Source organism: Delphinapterus leucas, chromosome 4, assembly GCF_059928025.1.
Source record: "Delphinapterus leucas isolate spDelLeu-1000000601 "Yukka" chromosome 4, BTC_Dleu_Yukka2, whole genome shotgun sequence".
In the NCBI taxonomy this organism is placed as follows: Eukaryota; Metazoa; Chordata; class Mammalia; order Artiodactyla; family Monodontidae; genus Delphinapterus; species Delphinapterus leucas.
Window position 1 is genome coordinate 150,374,706 of NC_143132.1, and position 21,838 is coordinate 150,396,543.

General features: G+C 51.2%; 1 protein-coding gene across 1 annotated transcript; it reads right to left on the reverse strand.

The window, feature by feature from the left end:
• Positions 1-17,853: 17,853 nt before the first annotated feature.
• On the reverse strand, positions 17,854-21,594 carry LOC149749468 (dorsal root ganglia homeobox protein-like). Its single transcript, XM_089909943.1, has 4 exons — positions 21,552-21,594; positions 19,665-19,819; positions 18,127-18,247; positions 17,854-17,957 (listed from the first exon to the last, which is right to left on the reverse strand). Exons 1-4 carry the CDS (start codon positions 21,592-21,594, stop codon positions 17,854-17,856), a joined length of 423 nt encoding a protein of 140 aa, XP_089766069.1.
• Positions 21,595-21,838: the final 244 nt, after the last annotated feature.

Here is a 21,838-nt window from a genome sequence, read left to right on the forward strand (position 1 = left end):
GGAACCCTTTCATACCATGCACCCAGAAAGCAAGTGAAGGTTGTCACTGAGAGACTGTTTTCGTGATTCCACTAGGGTGTGTTTGTGGCTACTAGCTATGGGACTAGACAGGGGTATCTGGACCACATTCCATGCTGTCCCAGGTCAAGGGAGGGATTTCACCTCTCCGAGGAAATGCGGGAGAAATCAAAGCGACCAAAGCACAACCAAGAACTTGAACTGAGTGCCAAGATTTATTGATTGGATCAATGGAAAGTCACATACAAGGGGAAATCCAGTTCAGCATTGGATCCTCCTCGTTGTCATTGGAAGGTTTGAATTCCTTGAGGCTTCAGACAGGGTGTCCCTCTTGGTGCACACAGTCCGTGTGGAGCATGGCATCCCTCCTGGCCACAACGCAGTTGCTGTCAACAGTCAACTTGCCTTGTTATCCCTGCCAGACACTATCATGAGCGTTGCTTGTTCCTTCTTCTTTCTCTCCCCCATGGCTCTGCCTCCCAGGAAAGGAGGCTTGAAAGGGGCACGGGGGAAGGCCTTCCTTCCTCCCCCTAAACCTGTGGCACTGGGGAGCCTGGCAGTATGTCAAGCAGGGCCTTGAATTCTTCCTCGCTGAGGGGGGCTTCCAGGGTTGCTGCAAGTTCCTCTTCCTCTGTGTCCACATTCAGAAAAGGGTCTGCCGTGTCCAGAATGTCCACGTCTGACAACAGTTCGTCCAGGAAGCTTGAGGAGCCTGGAAGGGCTGAGTATTGGGGCTGTTGCTCCAGCTGGAGAGATGTCTCTTCACCTGAGCTTGCTTGCTGCTGCCAGGAGTGTGTCTCTGATGGTGCAGGTGGCCAGATGTCCCCCTGGGCAGGCTGCCCACTGGCGATGAGAGCATGTGACCCTTTGCCCCACGGAACTGTGGCCGGAAGAGGCTGTGGGTTCTGGCATCTCTGAAGGGCTGCCAGGCTGGGCTGGAGCATGATGAACATCAACGGCTGGCCCACACCGAACCCATAGGAAGCCTCTGGCACAAGAAAGGAGGGGGAGAAAACAGGAGTGTCCACAGCAAAGGATTGCATGCTATCAGGTGCATGAGAGGGAGGATAACGGTGAGAGCTTCTATGGACAGTGGGCCGGGGACTTTGGGCCGACAGGGCAGTCACGGCTGATGTGGCATCAGGGCCTTTGGCTAAGGCATTCACAGGCCCAGTAGCGCTCTGCTTTGGGTGCCGAGCTCTTCGGTTCTGGAACCATATCTAGGGAGACATATGGGGTGACAGGAACTTTAGCAGCATGACAATCCAGATCGACTAGCTGCCGCCTCATCCCCGGCCCGCCGCATCCCGCCCCACCCTGCCCTGCCCTGATCTGACCTGCCCTCCAATCTGTCAGGCCCATGACAAGTACTGGTGGGCCTCATCTAAGGTCCATTTTACCTAGGGCTTACACCTTGGCTCTTGAAAACGCGGGAGGACGTCAGGGCAACACAGGACTCACACCACTCTCCGCACCCCTCCCCACCCCTGGATTTGAGGAGAGCCGGCATTGACCAGCTACAAACTCAGGTCCCTCCCTGGCTGCCCAGGACTTCCATTGCCCTCTCCTCTTCTGGAAACAGATGCCTTCAGATCAGCCCCCGTAGCGTATTCCTAAGATGAAGGGAACGTCCTCCCAATCCCCCGTCTCCAAGCCTACGGATATCCAGCAACATCCCGTCGCAAGCGTTATCACTCCTTTCTCGTGGGAGAAGCCAAGTTCCACCCACTGGTGGAGAACTTACCTGGATTCGAGGTTCGGGAATTCCTGTCTGGTGAGCCAATTCTTCCCTGGCAGCAATAGATGGAAATCGATCCCTCTCAAAGGCTTGCACAAGGACCCTTGTTTGAGAAGGAGAGATGAAAGTCCTCTTTCGCCTGTCCTGTCTTCCCATGCTTCCTAAAGAAAAACACACAGAGAAGAGAGGACATTCAGGCCAATTTCAACACATTCACAGCAGATCCAGTGTGTGGTATGTAGGAAGCAGTATGTTATAGATCAAGATTGATACATCGATACACCTTATTCAGTGCTATGTGAAAACGCCCCATGTGATGGAAGAAGGCATTTCTGCACATCGGGCATTTTCCAGACCCAAAGATTCCAAGCCTTCCTGGGCATACATCTCCCCACCCTCTAAGAGGGGCATGATGCTCCTGGGTGGAACAGGAATGGGGCAAGAACCCAAGATATCATGGTTTCCTCTCTGAAGCGTTCTTGGCCTCCCATGGTCATCCACGTTCATAGACGATTCTGTCTCAGGGAGATGCTCTGGGGAAACGCTTATGGAATGCCGGGTACTTACCTCGAGTCAAAGCCTCAGGTGGTGGGGGCCACAGCGGCTGTGACTGCCCTCCTTTGAAGGCATTCTCCGACGGCAATCGGCTCTGCTTTAGGCGTCTTCTTCGTTGGTTTTGAAACCAAACCTGGGTACAAAGAAAGAAAGCCTCGTCTTTCAATGCTTATGCACGTACTTCCAAGATCTATTGCAGGGATGCACCATAGAACAAACGCACCAGCCAGGAGGCCGGCCGGCCAGCCGGCCAGCAACAAGCCGACTGATGGAGACCCAGTATGGCCCGTCTGCCCCCAGTGGAAATATTTACGATTCAAAGGGACTGAAGTCTCACTAGCATGTAGAATGTAGACTCCGGCTTTTACCTCTGAAGAAGTGCACCAGATTCCAGAATACACAATCTGTGTCCGTGAAAATAATCTTTCCTCTTCGAGTCACCTTACTGGTGTCCAGAGTAATGATTTGTGACACAGGCGGAGACAATGCTTGCTTTCCCACAGTCAGAATGGGATGGATAGCTAACTCTCTCTGTCTCTCTCCCCGCCCTAGCCGTTCTCATCAAAACTACCATTTTCTCTGTGGGTCTTTTGGTCTCTGTCTACGATTCTCCGCATCTACCTGTTGATGTCTGTCTCTGTTGTGACCCGCCCGGCTGCCCAAGTGACTGCCTGCCTGCCTTCCCCTCTCTCTGTCTCTGTCCCAGGCTCTCAGGTTCAATCTCCTTTCCCTCATTTGGTCTCTTTGCCTCCCCTTTGGCATAGTCCATGCCCGATTCATGTTTCCCTGCCTCTCTTATGTCCCCACAGGCAGTACTGTCTCATAACATGCAATCGTATCCATTAGCAAGTGCCCCCATGAAAACCACTCTTCTCATGCTGCCTGGGAACTACTCATTGACAGTTGCTTCTCAGGGACTACATGCCTCCATCACTTTTAGGTCAGGAGGCTCTTATGCACCCGCTCCCCATCTTCAGAATATATGTCCTTGTCTTCAACAGTGAAGCATTGTGCATGCTACCTCATTCCCCGAGGCCGAACTGCAGTGTGGACCTGTGGTTGTGTGCGTGTGTGTGTGCATGTTTTTAGACATTTCTGATGGTGGTGTGTGGAAAATTGGACACCCTGAGAAAAAGTGTTTGTAGGGAAAGTCAATCAGTCTTTGACGACGCTTTGTAAGGTCGCAGGCACGCTGTTCCTAACTTTGGTGACTCCTCTCCAAGCTACCCAGAGAGGGAAGTCTTCAGCACAGCTAGTTCCTCGGAGGCCAGCCATCAAGGAAACACCTCCTTGACACCACCAGGCTTTCCTGCTTCCTTGGCCCCTCGCCCTTTATACTTGACCACACATTTGAATGGACCTCTCGCCACACAGCTCAGTCTGGCCATGTTTTCTAAAGGGAGCCACCTTCCTTGCCAAGATTCGAGTCCCTTCTGTCTGGAGCACCCCGAAGAGGAAAGCCCTGGAGCAAGGACTCCAACTGGAGTAGGGCGACTTGCGTCTGGACATGGACCCCAAGAGGGAAAATGGATCGAGAGACTCGGTTGTACCTGAATTCTGCTTTCTGGAATGTCCAGTTCTCGTGCCAGCCATTCTCTGGTCGTTATCCCGGGATAGGGGTTCTGTTGAAAGAGTGCTTGCAGGGTGTCCTTCTGACTCAGACTCAGAACAAGCCTCCTCCTTCGCGATGGTCTTGAGAGTCGGCCTGTGGGAGAGAAAAGGGGGAATGTGTCAGGGGAGAATCCATGGAGGTGCAAACAAATGGTGCCGGCCCAGCGCTGGTCCTTGTGCCATGAGACAAATCTCTAAGCCAGGGGAAGACTCTGCATTTGGAACAACCGTGGATACACCGCAAAAGCCACGCTGAGTGGGACCCTGGGGGCTCAAGCTAAGCTGAGGGTCAAGGCTATGGGGATCACCTCACCATTCGCCAAGGATCCACAGGACGCAATGCAAACAGAAGGGGAAATCCCTAGGAAAACAGGCTAACGTGACCAAAACGGGTGGAACGATTTTCCACCTGTGGAGGCCTGGGACAGTCTTGATGGCTTCTACCAGATTTACCTCTAATTCTATGCTAATGATAGGAACCTGGCTTCTGAACTATCATTCGCACAACTTATCTGCACTTTCACTATTGGAAAGGAAAGTAGACAAAAGCCAAATGAAGCCAGACAAACACACAAGCCAACCCCCAACACAGAACACACTAGAGGATTGTTTAGAAAACCTATTTCTTTCAGCTATGACCAACGCGCTGCCCTGTCTGATGGCGCCAACTCACCCGCACACACACAACAGCCCGGTACTCCTCAGAAGATGAGTTTCCCTTTTAGTCACCGAGGTCATGATGACTCACCCCGTGTGCATGCTATTCTTTCAGTTGGGCAGTTTGAAGGGCTGCCCCCCACCCCTTTCCTATTTGAGGTTGTGTATTTCTTGTAGCAAGGTAATGGATGGGTGTTTGTTTCCTGCATTCTAAGGTGGGAGCCGGGTGTGATGGCCAGAGAGGGTGTGATTTCAGGCACGTCCGGCACACCCTTGAGATCTTGAGTTTCCTGAAATCTCTCCAACTCTAGGTCAATGCCAACCCTTCTGCAAGGGCTACCTGCCCTAGCAGCTGGCAGCTGGTGATGTAGGGTTGTCTCCAGGTTTCCCTCTGGAAGGATGCAAGACAAGGCAAGGTTTTGGATCCCCAACGGGGACTCCCTTTAAAAGCGCCCTTCCTTCCTGCCAGCTCCAAGGAAAATATTTGGAAAGCACTCAAGGAGCGGACTTGTCACACTACAGATTTTGGCTTTCCAGAGACTCCTGCAGTGCCTACCTTGGAGTCTAATGAAAGAGAGTGCGAGTGCTCCTGGAATCTCTGTTTCCCAGGCTCTAGCTTTCAGTTGTTCTCAAAGAAAATCTCTCTTTGTCTCCTAATCTTAATGCATAGTGGATGTGGATTATTTCCATGGACACTGTGGAAGTTAACCAGTTCAAATAGAACACGCAACATAACAGAGCAAATCCGTAACAACAGCAAGAATAGAACATGCGAAACAAATTCAAAATCCGAAACACTGTCAATTGGAAAAGAGTGTCCGTTTAGTTGGGAATGTTATCAAATACTCGTGTTCCGTTCACTGCAACCACAGGCTGGGATTTTTAGTAGAGAAGCCATTGTCAGGCAACAGGGCTACAAAATTCCATGTGGATTTCAAGAAGGAAAACAAATGAAGCAGCAAACCAGAAATATGTACGTGAAATGCCCAAACCAAGGTGCATCCTTTTGCCCAAGTGATTCCAGAAACATGTCCCAGCATATCAGTCCATGCCATTTGACGGTCGTTGGGAAACTTCAATCTTTGTGGTGATCAACCCTTGGGGTGGGGAGATGCATGAGTGTATTTGGATGATCCAACCGCAGAGCCCAGATGCTGAGGGCAACGTACCTCTGGACGTGCTGTATGTGCCGGATGAGCTGGACGAATCCATGGTGGGAGACCCACAGGGATGGCACGGAAACTGCTGGCCAACTGTTCAGTTCTCAGAAGCTCAGGGTTTATAATGGATGAGGATGCCACGCCCCTATTTATGTAAATAGCCACAGATGGTGTGGAACCCTTCCTTGCCAATTGAGAACATGGAAGGAATCCCGTGAGGCAAGTGGGCGTTGGAATGGAAGGCCTGTTAGGAGGCTCCCGGGTCCCTTTGAAGCTGCCGCCCTCGATAGATATCCTTTTCCAGAATGCTTGGGGTCCAGTGCTCTCTCCTTTTCACACCTTTCCACATTCCACACATACTTTCCGTCTCCGTGGCATTCCCCACCTCTGAGTCCTTCACGCTTAAGTGTGTCACTGTACTTTCCCAAATGGAGAGAGAAGCTAGAGCCTAGTTTGTGTCGAGTACGTATCCCACTTCCCTCATCACCACCAGGACATCATTGCCTCACACTCCTAAAGCATTTCCTTGGCTGGGGTTTGAGTTCCCGATAATTCACCTACTAATCTTGAGTGCTTATCTAGCGTCTACCCATGGTCCTCAGCAGTTTGGGACTTTTTCTGAGGTACCCTGAAACCCACCCCCTTGCTCACATGCCATGGAGGGACCAGAGAAAGGGGCATGCCACACGTGTATGTTTCACAAGAAAAGGAACTTCTTTTCACTGCTTATCCTTGGCGTACAAAAGACAAACTCGGTTTCACATTCAGTGGTAAACTGACATCTGTACCAAGAAGAAGAAGAAGAAGAAGAAGGGGAAGGAGAAGAGGAAGGGGAAGGCGAAGGGGAAGGAGAGTGATATGTAGCACGTTACATGATGGATGATGACACAGCTGAGTTTGAAACGAAAGCTTTGGATTCCAAGTGCAGCCATGTCAATATTTTCGGTGCATTTGGGCTGCAGAGAATAGAAAAATTCAAAACAAACCAACAAGAAAACCCCACCCAGAAATAGAGCACCATGCCAAGTGTGTTCTTTGGCCACCATGGTTCTTTTGCCACCACGTAGATTAACATGAGGATAGTGAGCTTATTCAGAAACAGTTGGCAATCAGAGTAATTACACCAGCAATTCGTTAAAATGTGGCTTGTGTTTGTGTGTGTGTGTGTAGGGGTGTTTGTGTGATCTGTGTGTTTGATTTTCTGTACCCACTAAGGACGGTTGTCAGGTGGTACCCGTGGACGGATGTCACCGGGACCAGTAGGTGTCTGCAAGTCCCAGGAGGCCCAGGAGGATGTCCTGAGGAGGTGTATGTTCTGGTCCCTTGTCCTGAAGTGCCAGAGATCAGAGGGAGGCATGACCATCTTGTTGGATCAGGGTGGGTTTTCCAGAGTAGTTGGAAGTTTTGGCTGAGAAAATTAATCACTGAAACATGGGATTTGCTGGCTTCTCCCAGAAGGCACTGCCTGCCAGACCTGGATCACCTCCCTCCTGGACAATCCAGGTAGGATAAGCTTGCTTGGGAGAGCAGAAGCTGTGATGTGCATGGCAGCCAGGGAATCCTGAGAGGCCGCAGGCGTGTTTATGCACAGTCCACCGCTGGCCTCCCTGTGGAGGTACCGCTGCCTGTCCCTGGGCTCCGAGGTTTCTCTGGAGTGGCCAGCATTGGACAACCAAGATAGTAAAGCCACAGCTGCTAGCTGTAGCTAGAGTCTGTGCAAGTCCTTCCACCCAGAAGCATCTCAGTGTTTCCCAGTACACTGTGACCCAGTGTTCCTCCCACCCTCTTTAGAGCACCAACTCTTCCATAAGCTGTCTCTTTCCACATCTCCAATCCTACTTGTCCTGAGGCTACCATGGCCAGATTCTTTCTCCAGAAGGCCTATGCCACCTGTGTGGCTCTTGAAATTGATGTTCCATTTCTGCCCAATGAAAAGAAGGAAAGAAAGAGAGAAGGAGAGAGAGAGTGAGAGAGAGGGGAAGTGAGAGAGAAAGAGAGAGAGAAAGTGAGTGAGAGAGAGAGAGACAGAGACAGAGAGAGAGAGAGAGAGAGAGATGGAGAGAGATTATTTGCGTGCATAATACATTGGGCACAGTTGTTACTATGAACCCTGGCAATGAAAGTGTTTGCATAGTTCTGTCCTTGTGTGCAAAGGCGATGCCCTCGAGGAACCCTTTCATACCATGCACCCAGAAAGCAAGTGAAGGTTGTCACTGAGAGACTGTTTTCGTGATTCCACTAGGGTGTGTTTGTGGCTACTAGCTATGGGACTAGACAGGGGTATCTGGACCACATTCCATGCTGTCCCAGGTCAAGGGAGGGATTTCACCTCTCCGAGGAAATGCGGGAGAAATCAAAGCGACCAAAGCACAACCAAGAACTTGAACTGAGTGCCAAGATTTATTGATTGGATCAATGGAAAGTCACATACAAGGGGAAATCCAGTTCAGCATTGGATCCTCCTCGTTGTCATTGGAAGGTTTGAATTCCTTGAGGCTTCAGACAGGGTGTCCCTCTTGGTGCACACAGTCCGTGTGGAGCATGGCATCCCTCCTGGCCACAACGCAGTTGCTGTCAACAGTCAACTTGCCTTGTTATCCCTGCCAGACACTATCATGAGCGTTGCTTGTTCCTTCTTCTTTCTCTCCCCCATGGCTCTGCCTCCCAGGAAAGGAGGCTTGAAAGGGGCACGGGGGAAGGCCTTCCTTCCTCCCCCTAAACCTGTGGCACTGGGGAGCCTGGCAGTATGTCAAGCAGGGCCTTGAATTCTTCCTCGCTGAGGGGGGCTTCCAGGGTTGCTGCAAGTTCCTCTTCCTCTGTGTCCACATTCAGAAAAGGGTCTGCCGTGTCCAGAATGTCCACGTCTGACAACAGTTCGTCCAGGAAGCTTGAGGAGCCTGGAAGGGCTGAGTATTGGGGCTGTTGCTCCAGCTGGAGAGATGTCTCTTCACCTGAGCTTGCTTGCTGCTGCCAGGAGTGTGTCTCTGATGGTGCAGGTGGCCAGATGTCCCCCTGGGCAGGCTGCCCACTGGCGATGAGAGCATGTGACCCTTTGCCCCACGGAACTGTGGCCGGAAGAGGCTGCGGGTTCTGGCATCTCTGAAGGGCTGCCAGGCTGGGCTGGAGCATGATGAACATCAACGGCTGGCCCACACCGAACCCATAGGAAGCCTCTGGCACAAGAAAGGAGGGGGAGAAAACAGGAGTGGCCACAGCAAAGGATTGCATGCTATCAGGTGCATGAGAGGGAGGATAACGGTGAGAGCTTCTATGGACAGTGGGCCGGGGACTTTGGGCCGACAGGGCAGTCACGGCTGATGTGGCATCAGGGCCTTTGGCTAAGGCATTCACAGGCCCAGTAGCGCTCTGCTTTGGGTGCCGAGCTCTTCGGTTCTGGAACCATATCTAGGGAGACATATGGGGTGACAGGAACTTTAGCAGCATGACAATCCAGATCGACTAGCTGCCGCCTCATCCCCGGCCCGCCGCATCCCGCCCCACCCTGCCCTGCCCTGATCTGACCTGCCCTCCAATCTGTCAGGCCCATGACAAGTACTGGTGGGCCTCATCTAAGGTCCATTTTACCTAGGGCTTACACCTTGGCTCTTGAAAACGCGGGAGGACGTCAGGGCAACACAGGACTCACACCACTCTCCGCACCCCTCCCCACCCCTGGATTTGAGGAGAGCCGGCATTGACCAGCTACAAACTCAGGTCCCTCCCTGGCTGCCCAGGACTTCCATTGCCCTCTCCTCTTCTGGAAACAGATGCCTTCAGATCAGCCCCCGTAGCGTATTCCTAAGATGAAGGGAACGTCCTCCCAATCCCCCGTCTCCAAGCCTACGGATATCCAGCAACATCCCGTCGCAAGCGTTATCACTCCTTTCTCGTGGGAGAAGCCAAGTTCCACCCACTGGTGGAGAACTTACCTGGATTCGAGGTTCGGGAATTCCTGTCTGGTGAGCCAATTCTTCCCTGGCAGCAATAGATGGAAATCGATCCCTCTCAAAGGCTTGCACAAGGACCCTTGTTTGAGAAGGAGAGATGAAAGTCCTCTTTCACCTGGCCTGTCTTCCCATGCTTCCTAAAGAAAAACACACAGAGAAGAGAGGACATTCAGGCCAATTTCAACACATTCACAGCAGATCCAGTGTGTGGTATGTAGGAAGCAGTATGTTATAGATCAAGATTGATACATCGATACACCTTATTCAGTGCTATGTGAAAACGCCCCATGTGATGGAAGAAGGCATTTCTGCACATCGGGCATTTTCCAGACCCAAAGATTCCAAGCCTTCCTGGGCATACATCTCCCCACCCTCTAAGAGGGGCATGATGCTCCTGGGTGGAACAGGAATGGGGCAAGAACCCAAGATATCATGGTTTCCTCTCTGAAGCGTTCTTGGCCTCCCATGGTCATCCACGTTCATAGACGATTCTGTCTCAGGGAGATGCTCTGGGGAAACGCTTATGGAATGCCGGGTACTTACCTCGAGTCAAAGCCTCAGGTGGTGGGGGCCACAGCGGCTGTGACTGCCCTCCTTTGAAGGCATTCTCCGACGGCAATCGGCTCTGCTTTAGGCGTCTTCTTCGTTGGTTTTGAAACCAAACCTGGGTACAAAGAAAGAAAGCCTCGTCTTTCAATGCTTATGCACGTACTTCCAAGATCTATTGCAGGGATGCACCATAGAACAAACGCACCAGCCAGGAGGCCGGCCGGCCAGCCGGCCAGCAACAAGCCGACTGATGGAGACCCAGTATGGCCCGTCTGCCCCCAGTGGAAATATTTACGATTCAAAGGGACTGAAGTCTCACTAGCATGTAGAATGTAGACTCCGGCTTTTACCTCTGAAGAAGTGCACCAGATTCCAGAATACACAATCTGTGTCCGTGAAAATAATCTTTCCTCTTCGAGTCACCTTACTGGTGTCCAGAGTAATGATTTGTGACACAGGCGGAGACAATGCTTGCTTTCCCACAGTCAGAATGGGATGGATAGCTAACTCTCTCTGTCTCTCTCCCCGCCCTAGCCGTTCTCATCAAAACTACCATTTTCTCTGTGGGTCTTTTGGTCTCTGTCTATGATTCTCCGCATCTACCTGTTGATGTCTGTCTCTGTTGTGACCCGCCCGGCTGCCCAAGTGACTGCCTGCCTGCCTTCCCCTCTCTCTGTCTCTGTCCCAGGCTCTCAGGTTCAATCTCCTTTCCCTCATTTGGTCTCTTTGCCTCCCCTTTGGCATAGTCCATGCCCGATTCATGTTTCCCTGCCTCTCTTATGTCCCCACAGGCAGTACTGTCTCATAACATGCAATCGTATCCATTAGCAAGTGCCCCCATGAAAACCACTCTTCTCATGCTGCCTGGGAACTACTCATTGACAGTTGCTTCTCAGGGACTACATGCCTCCATCACTTTTAGGTCAGGAGGCTCTTATGCACCCGCTCTCCATCTTCAGAATATATGTCCTTGTCTTCAACAGTGAAGCATTGTGCATGCTACCTCATTCCCCGAGGCCGAACTGCAGTGTGGACCTGTGGTTGTGTGCGTGTGTGTGTGCATGTTTTTAGACATTTCTGATGGTGGTGTGTGGAAAATTGGACACCCTGAGAAAAAGTGTTTGTAGGGAAAGTCAATCAGTCTTTGACGACGCTTTGTAAGGTCGCAGGCACGCTGTTCCTAACTTTGGTGACTCCTCTCCAAGCTACCCAGAGAGGGAAGTCTTCAGCACAGCTAGTTCCTCGGAGGCCAGCCATCAAGGAAACACCTCCTTGACACCACCAGGCTTTCCTGCTTCCTTGGCCCCTCGCCCTTTATACTTGACCACACATTTGAATGGACCTCTCACCACACAGCTCAGCCTGGCCATGTTTTGTAAAGGGAGCCACCTTCCTTGCCAAGATTCGAGTCCCTTCTGTCTGGAGCACCCCGAAGAGGAAAGCCCTGGAGCAAGGACTCCAACTGGAGTAGGGCGACTTGCGTCTGGACATGGACCCCAAGAGGGAAAATGGATCGAGAGACTCGGTTGTACCTGAATTCTGCTTTCTGGAATGTCCAGTTCTCGTGCCAGCCATTCTCTGGTCGTTATCCCGGGATACGGGTTCTGTTGAAAGAGTGCTTGCAGGGTGTCCTTCTGACTCAGACTCAGAACAAGCCTCCTCCTTCGCGATGGTCTTGAGAGTCAGCCTGTGGGAGAGAAAAGGGGGAATGTGTCAGGGGAGAATCCATGGAGGTGCAAACAAATGGTGCCGGCCCAGCGCTGGTCCTTGTGCCATGAGAAAAATCTCTAAGCCAGGGGAAGACTCTGCATTTGGAACAACCGTGGATACACCGCAAAAGCCACGCTGAGTGGGACCCTGGGGGCTCAAGCTAAGCTGAGGGTCAAGGCTATGGGGATCACCTCACCATTCGCCAAGGATCCACAGGACGCAATGCAAACAGAAGGGGAAATCCCTAGGAAAACAGGCTAACGTGACCAAAACGGGTGGAACGATTTTCCACCTGTGGAGGCCTGGGACAGTCTTGATGGCTTCTACCAGATTTACCTCTAATTCTATGCTAATGATAGGAACCTGGCTTCTGAACTATCATTCGCACAACTTATCTGCACTTTCACTATTGGAAAGGAAAGTAGACAAAAGCCAAATGAAGCCAGACAAACACACAAGCCAACCCCCAACACAGAACACACTAGAGAATTGTTTAGAAAACCTATTTCTTTCAGCTATGACCAACGCGCTGCCCTGTCTGATGGCGCCAACTCACCCGCACACACACAACAGCCCGGTACTCCTCAGAAGATGAGTTTCCCTTTTAGTCACCGAGGTCATGATGACTCACCCCGTGTGCATGCTATTCTTTCAGTTGGGCAGTTTGAAGGGCTGCCCCCCACCCCTTTCCTATTTGAGGTTGTGTATTTCTTGTAGCAAGGTAATGGATGGGTGTTTGTTTCCTGCATTCTAAGGTGGGAGCCGGGTGTGATGGCCAGAGAGGGTGTGATTTCAGGCACGTCCGGCACACCCTTGAGATCTTGAGTTTCCTGAAATCTCTCCAACTCTAGGTCAATGCCAACCCTTCTGCAAGGGCTACCTGCCCTAGCAGCTGGCAGCTGGTGACGTAGGGTTGTCTCCAGGTTTCCCTCTGGAAGGATGCAAGACAAGGCAAGGTTTTGGATCCCCAACGGGGACTCCCTTTAAAAGCGCCCTTCCTTCCTGCCAGCTCCAAGGAAAATATTTGGAAAGCACTCAAGGAGCGGACTTGTCACACTACAGATTTTGGCTTTCCAGAGACTCCTGCAGTGCCTACCTTGGAGTCTAATGAAAGAGAGTGCGAGTGCTCCTGGAATCTCTGTTTCCCAGGCTCTAGCTTTCAGTTGTTCTCAAAGAAAATCTCTCTTTGTCTCCTAATCTTAATGCATAGTGGATGTGGATTATTTCCATGGACACTGTGGAAGTTAACCAGTTCAAATAGAACACGCAACATAACAGAGCAAATCCGTAACAACAGCAAGAATAGAACATGCGAAACAAATTCAAAATCCGAAACACTGTCAATTGGAAAAGAGTGTCCGTTTAGTTGGGAACGTTATCAAATACTCGTGTTCCGTTCACTGCAACCACAGGCTGGGATTTTTAGTAGAGAAGCCATTGTCAGGCAACAGGGCTACAAAATTCCATGTGGATTTCAAGAAGGAAAACAAATGAAGCAGCAAACCAGAAATATGTACGTGAAATGCCCAAACCAAGGTGCATCCTTTTGCCCAAGTGATTCCAGAAACATGTCCCAGCATATCAGTCCATGCCATTTGACGGTCGTTGGGAAACTTCAATCTTTGTGGTGATCAACCCTTGGGGTGGGGAGATGCATGAGTGTATTTGGATGATCCAACCGCAGAGCCCAGATGCTGAGGGCAACGTACCTCTGGACGTGCTGTATGTGCCGGATGAGCTGGACGAATCCATGGTGGGAGACCCACAGGGATGGCACGGAAACTGCTGGCCAACTGTTCAGTTCTCAGAAGCTCAGGGTTTATAATGGATGAGGATGCCACGCCCCTATTTATGTAAATAGCCACAGATGGTGTGGAACCCTTCCTTGCCAATTGAGAACATGGAAGGAATCCCGTGAGGCAAGTGGGCGTTGGAATGGAAGGCCTGTTAGGAGGCTCCCGGGTCCCTTTGAAGCTGCCGCCCTCGATAGATATCCTTTTCCAGAATGCTTGGGGTCCAGTGCTCTCTCCTTTTCACACCTTTCCACATTCCACACATACTTTCCGTCTCCGTGGCATTCCCCACCTCTGAGTCCTTCACGCTTAAGTGTGTCACTGTACTTTCCCAAATGGAGAGAGAAGCTAGAGCCTAGTTTGTGTCGAGTACGTATCCCACTTCCCTCATCACCACCAGGACATCATTGCCTCACACTCCTAAAGCATTTCCTTGGCTGGGGTTTGAGTTCCCGATAATTCACCTACTAATCTTGAGTGCTTATCTAGCGTCTACCCATGGTCCTCAGCAGTTTGGGACTTTTTCTGAGGTACCCTGAAACCCACCCCCTTGCTCACATGCCATGGAGGGACCAGAGAAAGGGGCATGCCACACATGTATGTTTCACAAGAAAAGGAACTTCTTTTCACTGCTTATCCTTGGCGTACAAAAGACAAACTCGGTTTCACATTCAGTGGTAAACTGACATCTGTACCAAGAAGAAGAAGAAGAAGAAGAAGGGGAAGGAGAAGAGGAAGGGGAAGGCGAAGGGGAAGGAGAGTGATATGTAGCACGTTACATGATGGATGATGACACAGCTGAGTTTGAAACGAAAGCTTTGGATTCCAAGTGCAGCCATGTCAATATTTTCGGTGCATTTGGGCTGCAGAGAATAGAAAAATTCAAAACAAACCAACAAGAAAACCCCACCCAGAAATAGAGCACCATGCCAAGTGTGTTCTTTGGCCACCACGTAGATTAACATGAGGATAGTGAGCTTATTCAGAAACAGTTGGCAATCAGAGTAATTACACCAGCAATTCGTTAAAATGTGGCTTGTGTTTGTGTGTGTGTGTGTGTAGGGGTGTTTGTGTGATCTGTGTGTTTGATTTTCTGTACCCACTAAGGACGGTTGTCAGGTGGTACCCGTGGACGGATGTCACCGGGACCAGTAGGTGTCTGCAAGTCCCAGGAGGCCCAGGAGGATGTCCTGAGGAGGTGTATGTTCTGGTCCCTTGTCCTGAAGTGCCAGAGATCAGAGGGAGGCATGACCATCTTGTTGGATCAGGGTGGGTTTTCCAGAGTAGTTGGAAGTTTTGGCTGAGAAAATTAATCACTGAAACATGGGATTTGCTGGCTTCTCCCAGAAGGCACTGCCTGCCAGACCTGGATCACCTCCCTCCTGGACAATCCAGGTAGGATAAGCTTGCTTGGGAGAGCAGAAGCTGTGATGTGCATGGCAGCCAGGGAATCCTGAGAGGCCGCAGGCGTGTTTATGCACAGTCCACCGCTGGCCTCCCTGTGGAGGTACCGCTGCCTGTCCCTGGGCTCCGAGGTTTCTCTGGAGTGGCCAGCATTGGACAACCAAGATAGTAAAGCCACAGCTGCTAGCTGTAGCTAGAGTCTGTGCAAGTCCTTCCACCCAGAAGCATCTCAGTGTTTCCCAGTACACTGTGACCCAGTGTTCCTCCCACCCTCTTTAGAGCACCAACTCTTCCATAAGCTGTCTCTTTCCACATCTCCAATCCTACTTGTCCTGAGGCTACCATGGCCAGATTCTTTCTCCAGAAGGCCTATGCCACCTGTGTGGCTCTTGAAATTGATGTTCCATTTCTGCCCAATGAAAAGAAGGAGAGAAAGAGAGAAGGAGAGAGAGAGTGAGAGAGAGAGAGAGAGAAAGTGAGAGAGAAAGAGAGAGAGAAAGTGAGTGAGAGAGAGAGAGACAGAGACAGAGAGAGAGAGAGAGAGAGAGATGGAGAGAGATTATTTGCGTGCATAATACATTGGGCACAGTTGTTACTATGAACCCTGGCAATGAAAGTGTTTGCATAGTTCTGTCCTTGTGTGCAAAGGCGATGCCCTCGAGGAACCCTTTCATACCATGCACCCAGAAAGCAAGTGAAGGTTGTCACTGAGAGACTGTTTTCGTGATTCCACTAGGGTGTGTTTGTGGCTACTAGCTATGGGACTAGACAGGGGTATCTGGACCACATTCCATGCTGTCCCAGGTCAAGGGAGGGATTTCACCTCTCCGAGGAAATGCGGGAGAAATCAAAGCGACCAAAGCACAACCAAGAACTTGAACTGAGTGCCAAGATTTATTGATTGGATCAATGGAAAGTCACATACAAGGGGAAATCCAGTTCAGCATTGGATCCTCCTCGTTGTCATTGGAAGGTTTGAATTCCTTGAGGCTTCAGACAGGGTGTCCCTCTTGGTGCACACAGTCCGTGTGGAGCATGGCATCCCTCCTGGCCACAACGCAGTTGCTGTCAACAGTCAACTTGCCTTGTTATCCCTGCCAGACACTATCATGAGCGTTGCTTGTTCCTTCTTCTTTCTCTCCCCCATGGCTCTGCCTCCCAGGAAAGGAGGCTTGAAAGGGGCACGGGGGAAGGCCTTCCTTCCTCCCCCTAAACCTGTGGCACTGGGGAGCCTGGCAGTATGTCAAGCAGGGCCTTGAATTCTTCCTCGCTGAGGGGGGCTTCCAGGGTTGCTGCAAGTTCCTCTTCCTCTGTGTCCACATTCAGAAAAGGGTCTGCCGTGTCCAGAATGTCCACGTCTGACAACAGTTCGTCCAGGAAGCTTGAGGAGCCTGGAAGGGCTGAGTATTGGGGCTGTTGCTCCAGCTGGAGAGATGTCTCTTCACCTGAGCTTGCTTGCTGCTGCCAGGAGTGTGTCTCTGATGGTGCAGGTGGCCAGATGTCCCCCTGGGCAGGCTGCCCACTGGCGATGAGAGCATGTGACCCTTTGCCCCACGGAACTGTGGCCGGAAGAGGCTGCGGGTTCTGGCATCTCTGAAGGGCTGCCAGGCTGGGCTGGAGCATGATGAACATCAACGACTGGCCCACACCGAACCCATAGGAAGCCTCTGGCACAAGAAAGGAGGGGGAGAAAACAGGAGTGTCCACAGCAAAGGATTGCATGCTATCAGGTGCATGAGAGGGAGGATAACGGTGAGAGCTTCTATGGACAGTGGGCCGGGGACTTTGGGCCGACAGGGCAGTCACGGCTGATGTGGCATCAGGGCCTTTGGCTAAGGCATTCACAGGCCCAGTAGCGCTCTGCTTTGGGTGCCGAGCTCTTCGGTTCTGGAACCATATCTAGGGAGACATATGGGGTGACAGGAACTTTAGCAGCATGACAATCCAGATCGACTAGCTGCCGCCTCATCCCCGGCCCGCCGCATCCCGCCCCACCCTGCCCTGCCCTGATCTGACCTGCCCTCCAATCTGTCAGGCCCATGACAAGTACTGGTGGGCCTCATCTAAGGTCCATTTTACCTAGGGCTTACACCTTGGCTCTTGAAAACGCGGGAGGACGTCAGGGCAACACAGGACTCACACCACTCTCCGCACCCCTCCCCACCCCTGGATTTGAGGAGAGCCGGCATTGACCAGCTACAAACTCAGGTCCCTCCCTGGCTGCCCAGGACTTCCATTGCCCTCTCCTCTTCTGGAAACAGATGCCTTCAGATCAGCCCCCGTAGCGTATTCCTAAGATGAAGGGAACGTCCTCCCAATCCCCCGTCTCCAAGCCTACGGATATCCAGCAACATCCCGTCGCAAGCGTTATCACTCCTTTCTCGTGGGAGAAGCCAAGTTCCACCCACTGGTGGAGAACTTACCTGGATTCGAGGTTCGGGAATTCCTGTCTGGTGAGCCAATTCTTCCCTGGCAGCAATAGATGGAAATCGATCCCTCTCAAAGGCTTGCACAAGGACCCTTGTTTGAGAAGGAGAGATGAAAGTCCTCTTTCGCCTGGCCTGTCTTCCCATGCTTCCTAAAGAAAAACACACAGAGAAGAGAGGACATTCAGGCCAATTTCAACACATTCACAGCAGATCCAGTGTGTGGTATGTAGGAAGCAGTATGTTATAGATCAAGATTGATACATCGATACACCTTACTCAGTGCTATGTGAAAACGCCCCATGTGATGGAAGAAGGCATTTCTGCACATCGGGCATTTTCCAGACCCAAAGATTCCAAGCCTTCCTGGGCATACATCTCCCCACCCTCTAAGAGGGGCATGATGCTCCTGGGTGGAACAGGAATGGGGCAAGAACCCAAGATATCATGGTTTCCTCTCTGAAGCGTTCTTGGCCTCCCATGGTCATCCACGTTCATAGACGATTCTGTCTCAGGGAGATGCTCTGGGGAAACGCTTATGGAATGCCGGGTACTTACCTCGAGTCAAAGCCTCAGGTGGTGGGGGCCACAGCGGCTGTGACTGCCCTCCTTTGAAGGCATTCTCCGACGACAATCGGCTCTGCTTTAGGCGTCTTCTTCGTTGGTTTTGAAACCAAACCTGGGTACAAAGAAAGAAAGCCTCGTCTTTCAATGCTTATGCACGTACTTCCAAGATCTATTGCAGGGATGCACCATAGAACAAACGCACCAGCCAGGAGGCCGGCCGGCCAGCCGGCCAGCAACAAGCCGACTGATGGAGACCCAGTATGGCCCGTCTGCCCCCAGTGGAAATATTTACGATTCAAAGGGACTGAAGTCTCACTAGCATGTAGAATGTAGACTCCGGCTTTTACCTCTGAAGAAGTGCACCAGATTCCAGAATACACAATCTGTGTCCGTGAAAATAATCTTTCCTCTTCGAGTCACCTTACTGGTGTCCAGAGTAATGATTTGTGACACAGGCGGAGACAATGCTTGCTTTCCCACAGTCAGAATGGGATGGATAGCTAACTCTCTCTGTCTCTCTCCCCGCCCTAGCCGTTCTCATCAAAACTACCATTTTCTCTGTGGGTCTTTTGGTCTCTGTCTACGATTCTCCGCATCTACCTGTTGATGTCTGTCTCTGTTGTGACCCGCCCGGCTGCCCAAGTGACTGCCTGCCTGCCTTCCCCTCTCTCTGTCTCTGTCCCAGGCTCTCAGGTTCAATCTCCTTTCCCTCATTTGGTCTCTTTGCCTCCCCTTTGGCATAGTCCATGCCCGATTCATGTTTCCCTGCCTCTCTTATGTCCCCACAGGCAGTACTGTCTCATAACATGCAATCGTATCCATTAGCAAGTGCCCCCATGAAAACCACTCTTCTCATGCTGCCTGGGAACTACTCATTGACAGTTGCTTCTCAGGGACTACATGCCTCCATCACTTTTAGGTCAGGAGGCTCTTATGCACCCGCTCCCCATCTTCAGAATATATGTCCTTGTCTTCAACAGTGAAGCATTGTGCATGCTACCTCATTCCCCGAGGCCGAACTGCAGTGTGGACCTGTGCTTGTGTGCGTGTGTGTGTGCATGTTTTTAGACATTTCTGATGGTGGTGTGTGGAAAATTGGACACCCTGAGAAAAAGTGTTTGTAGGGAAAGTCAATCAGTCTTTGACGACGCTTTGTAAGGTCGCAGGCACGCTGTTCCTAACTTTGGTGACTCCTCTCCAAGCTACCCAGAGAGGGAAGTCTTCAGCACAGCTAGTTCCTCGGAGGCCAGCCATCAAGGAAACACCTCCTTGACACCACCAGGCTTTCCTGCTTCCTTGGCCCCTCGCCCTTTATACTTGACCACACATTTGAATGGACCTCTCACCACACAGCTCAGTCTGGCCATGTTTTGTAAAGGGAGCCACCTTCCTTGCCAAGATTCGAGTCCCTTCTGTCTGGAGCACCCCGAAGAGGAAAGCCCTGGAGCAAGGACTCCAACTGGAGTAGGGCGACTTGCGTCTGGACATGGACCCCAAGAGGGAAAATGGATCGAGAGACTCGGTTGTACCTGAATTCTGCTTTCTGGAATGTCCAGTTCTCGTGCCAGCCATTCTCTGGTCGTTATCCCGGGATAGGGGTTCTGTTGAAAGAGTGCTTGCAGGGTGTCCTTCTGACTCAGACTCAGAACAAGCCTCCTCCTTCGCGATGGTCTTGAGAGTCGGCCTGTGGGAGAGAAAAGGGGGAATGTGTCAGGGGAGAATCCATGGAGGTGCAAACAAATGGTGCCGGCCCAGCGCTGGTCCTTGTGCCATGAGAAAAATCTCTAAGCCAGGGGAAGACTCTGCATTTGGAACAACCGTGGATACACCGCAAAAGCCACGCTGAGTGGGACCCTGGGGGCTCAAGCTAAGCTGAGGGTCAAGGCTATGGGGATCACCTCACCATTCGCCAAGGATCCACAGGACGCAATGCAAACAGAAGGGGAAATCCCTAGGAAAACAGGCTAACGTGACCAAAACGGGTGGAACGATTTTCCACCTGTGGAGGCCTGGGACAGTCTTGATGGCTTCTACCAGAGTTACCTCTAATTCTATGCTAATGATAGGAACCTGGCTTCTGAACTATCATTCGCACAACTTATCTGCACTTTCACTATTGGAAAGGAAAGTAGACAAAAGCCAAATGAAGCCAGACAAACACACAAGCCAACCCCCAACACAGAACACACTAGAGAATTGTTTAGAAAACCTATTTCTTTCAGCTATGACCAACGCGCTGCCCTGTCTGATGGCGCCAACTCACCCGCACACACACAACAGCCCGGTACTCCTCAGAAGATGAGTTTCCCTTTTAGTCACCGAGGTCATGATGACTCACCCCGTGTGCATGCTATTCTTTCAGTTGGGCAGTTTGAAGGGCTGCCCCCCACCCCTTTCCTATTTGAGGTTGTGTATTTCTTGTAGCAAGGTAATGGATGGGTGTTTGTTTCCTGCATTCTAAGGTGGGAGCCGGGTGTGATGGCCAGAGAGGGTGTGATTTCAGGCACGTCCGGCACACCCTTGAGATCTTGAGTTTCCTGAAATCTCTCCAACTCTAGGTCAATGCCAACCCTTCTGCAAGGGCTACCTGCCCTAGCAGCTGGCAGCTGGTGATGTAGGGTTGTCTCCAGGTTTCCCTCTGGAAGGATGCAAGACAAGGCAAGGTTTTGGATCCCCAACGGGGACTCCCTTTAAAAGCGCCCTTCCTTCCTGCCAGCTCCAAGGAAAATATTTGGAAAGCACTCAAGGAGCGGACTTGTCACACTACAGATTTTGGCTTTCCAGAGACTCCTGCAGTGCCTACCTTGGAGTCTAATGAAAGAGAGTGCGAGTGCTCCTGGAATCTCTGTTTCCCAGGCTCTAGCTTTCAGTTGTTCTCAAAGAAAATCTCTCTTTGTCTCCTAATCTTAATGCATAGTGGATGTGGATTATTTCCATGGACACTGTGGAAGTTAACCAGTTCAAATAGAACACGCAACATAACAGAGCAAATCCGTAACAACAGCAAGAATAGAACATGCGAAACAAATTCAAAATCCGAAACACTGTCAATTGGAAAAGAGTGTCCGTTTAGTTGGGAACGTTATCAAATACTCGTGTTCCGTTCACTGCAACCACAGGCTGGGATTTTTAGTAGAGAAGCCATTGTCAGGCAACAGGGCTACAAAATTCCATGTGGATTTCAAGAAGGAAAACAAATGAAGCAGCAAACCAGAAATATGTACGTGAAATGCCCAAACCAAGGTGCATCCTTTTGCCCAAGTGATTCCAGAAACATGTCCCAGCATATCAGTCCATGCCATTTGACGGTCGTTGGGAAACTTCAATCTTTGTGGTGATCAACCCTTGGGGTGGGGAGATGCATGAGTGTATTTGGATGATCCAACCGCAGAGCCCAGATGCTGAGGGCAACGTACCTCTGGACGTGCTGTATGTGCCGGATGAGCTGGACGAATCCATGGTGGGAGACCCACAGGGATGGCACGGAAACTGCTGGCCAACTGTTCAGTTCTCAGAAGCTCAGGGTTTATAATGGATGAGGATGCCACGCCCCTATTTATGTAAATAGCCACAGATGGTGTGGAACCCTTCCTTGCCAATTGAGAACATGGAAGGAATCCCGTGAGGCAAGTGGGCGTTGGAATGGAAGGCCTGTTAGGAGGCTCCCGGGTCCCTTTGAAGCTGCCGCCCTCGATAGATATCC

Coding starts and splice junctions, on each gene's coding strand:
- LOC149749468 (XM_089909943.1), bottom strand. CDS start 21,594: ATGGATTCGTCCAGCTCATCCGGCACATACAGCACGTCCAGAG. Junction 18,248..19,664: donor TTCCAGAAAGCAGAATTCAG/GTACAACCGAGT, acceptor CTTTGTACCCAG/GTTTGGTTTCAAAACCAACG. Junction 17,958..18,126: donor ACCTGAGGCTTTGACTCGAG/GTAAGTACCCGG, acceptor TGCCCCTCTTAG/AGGGTGGGGAGATGTATGCC.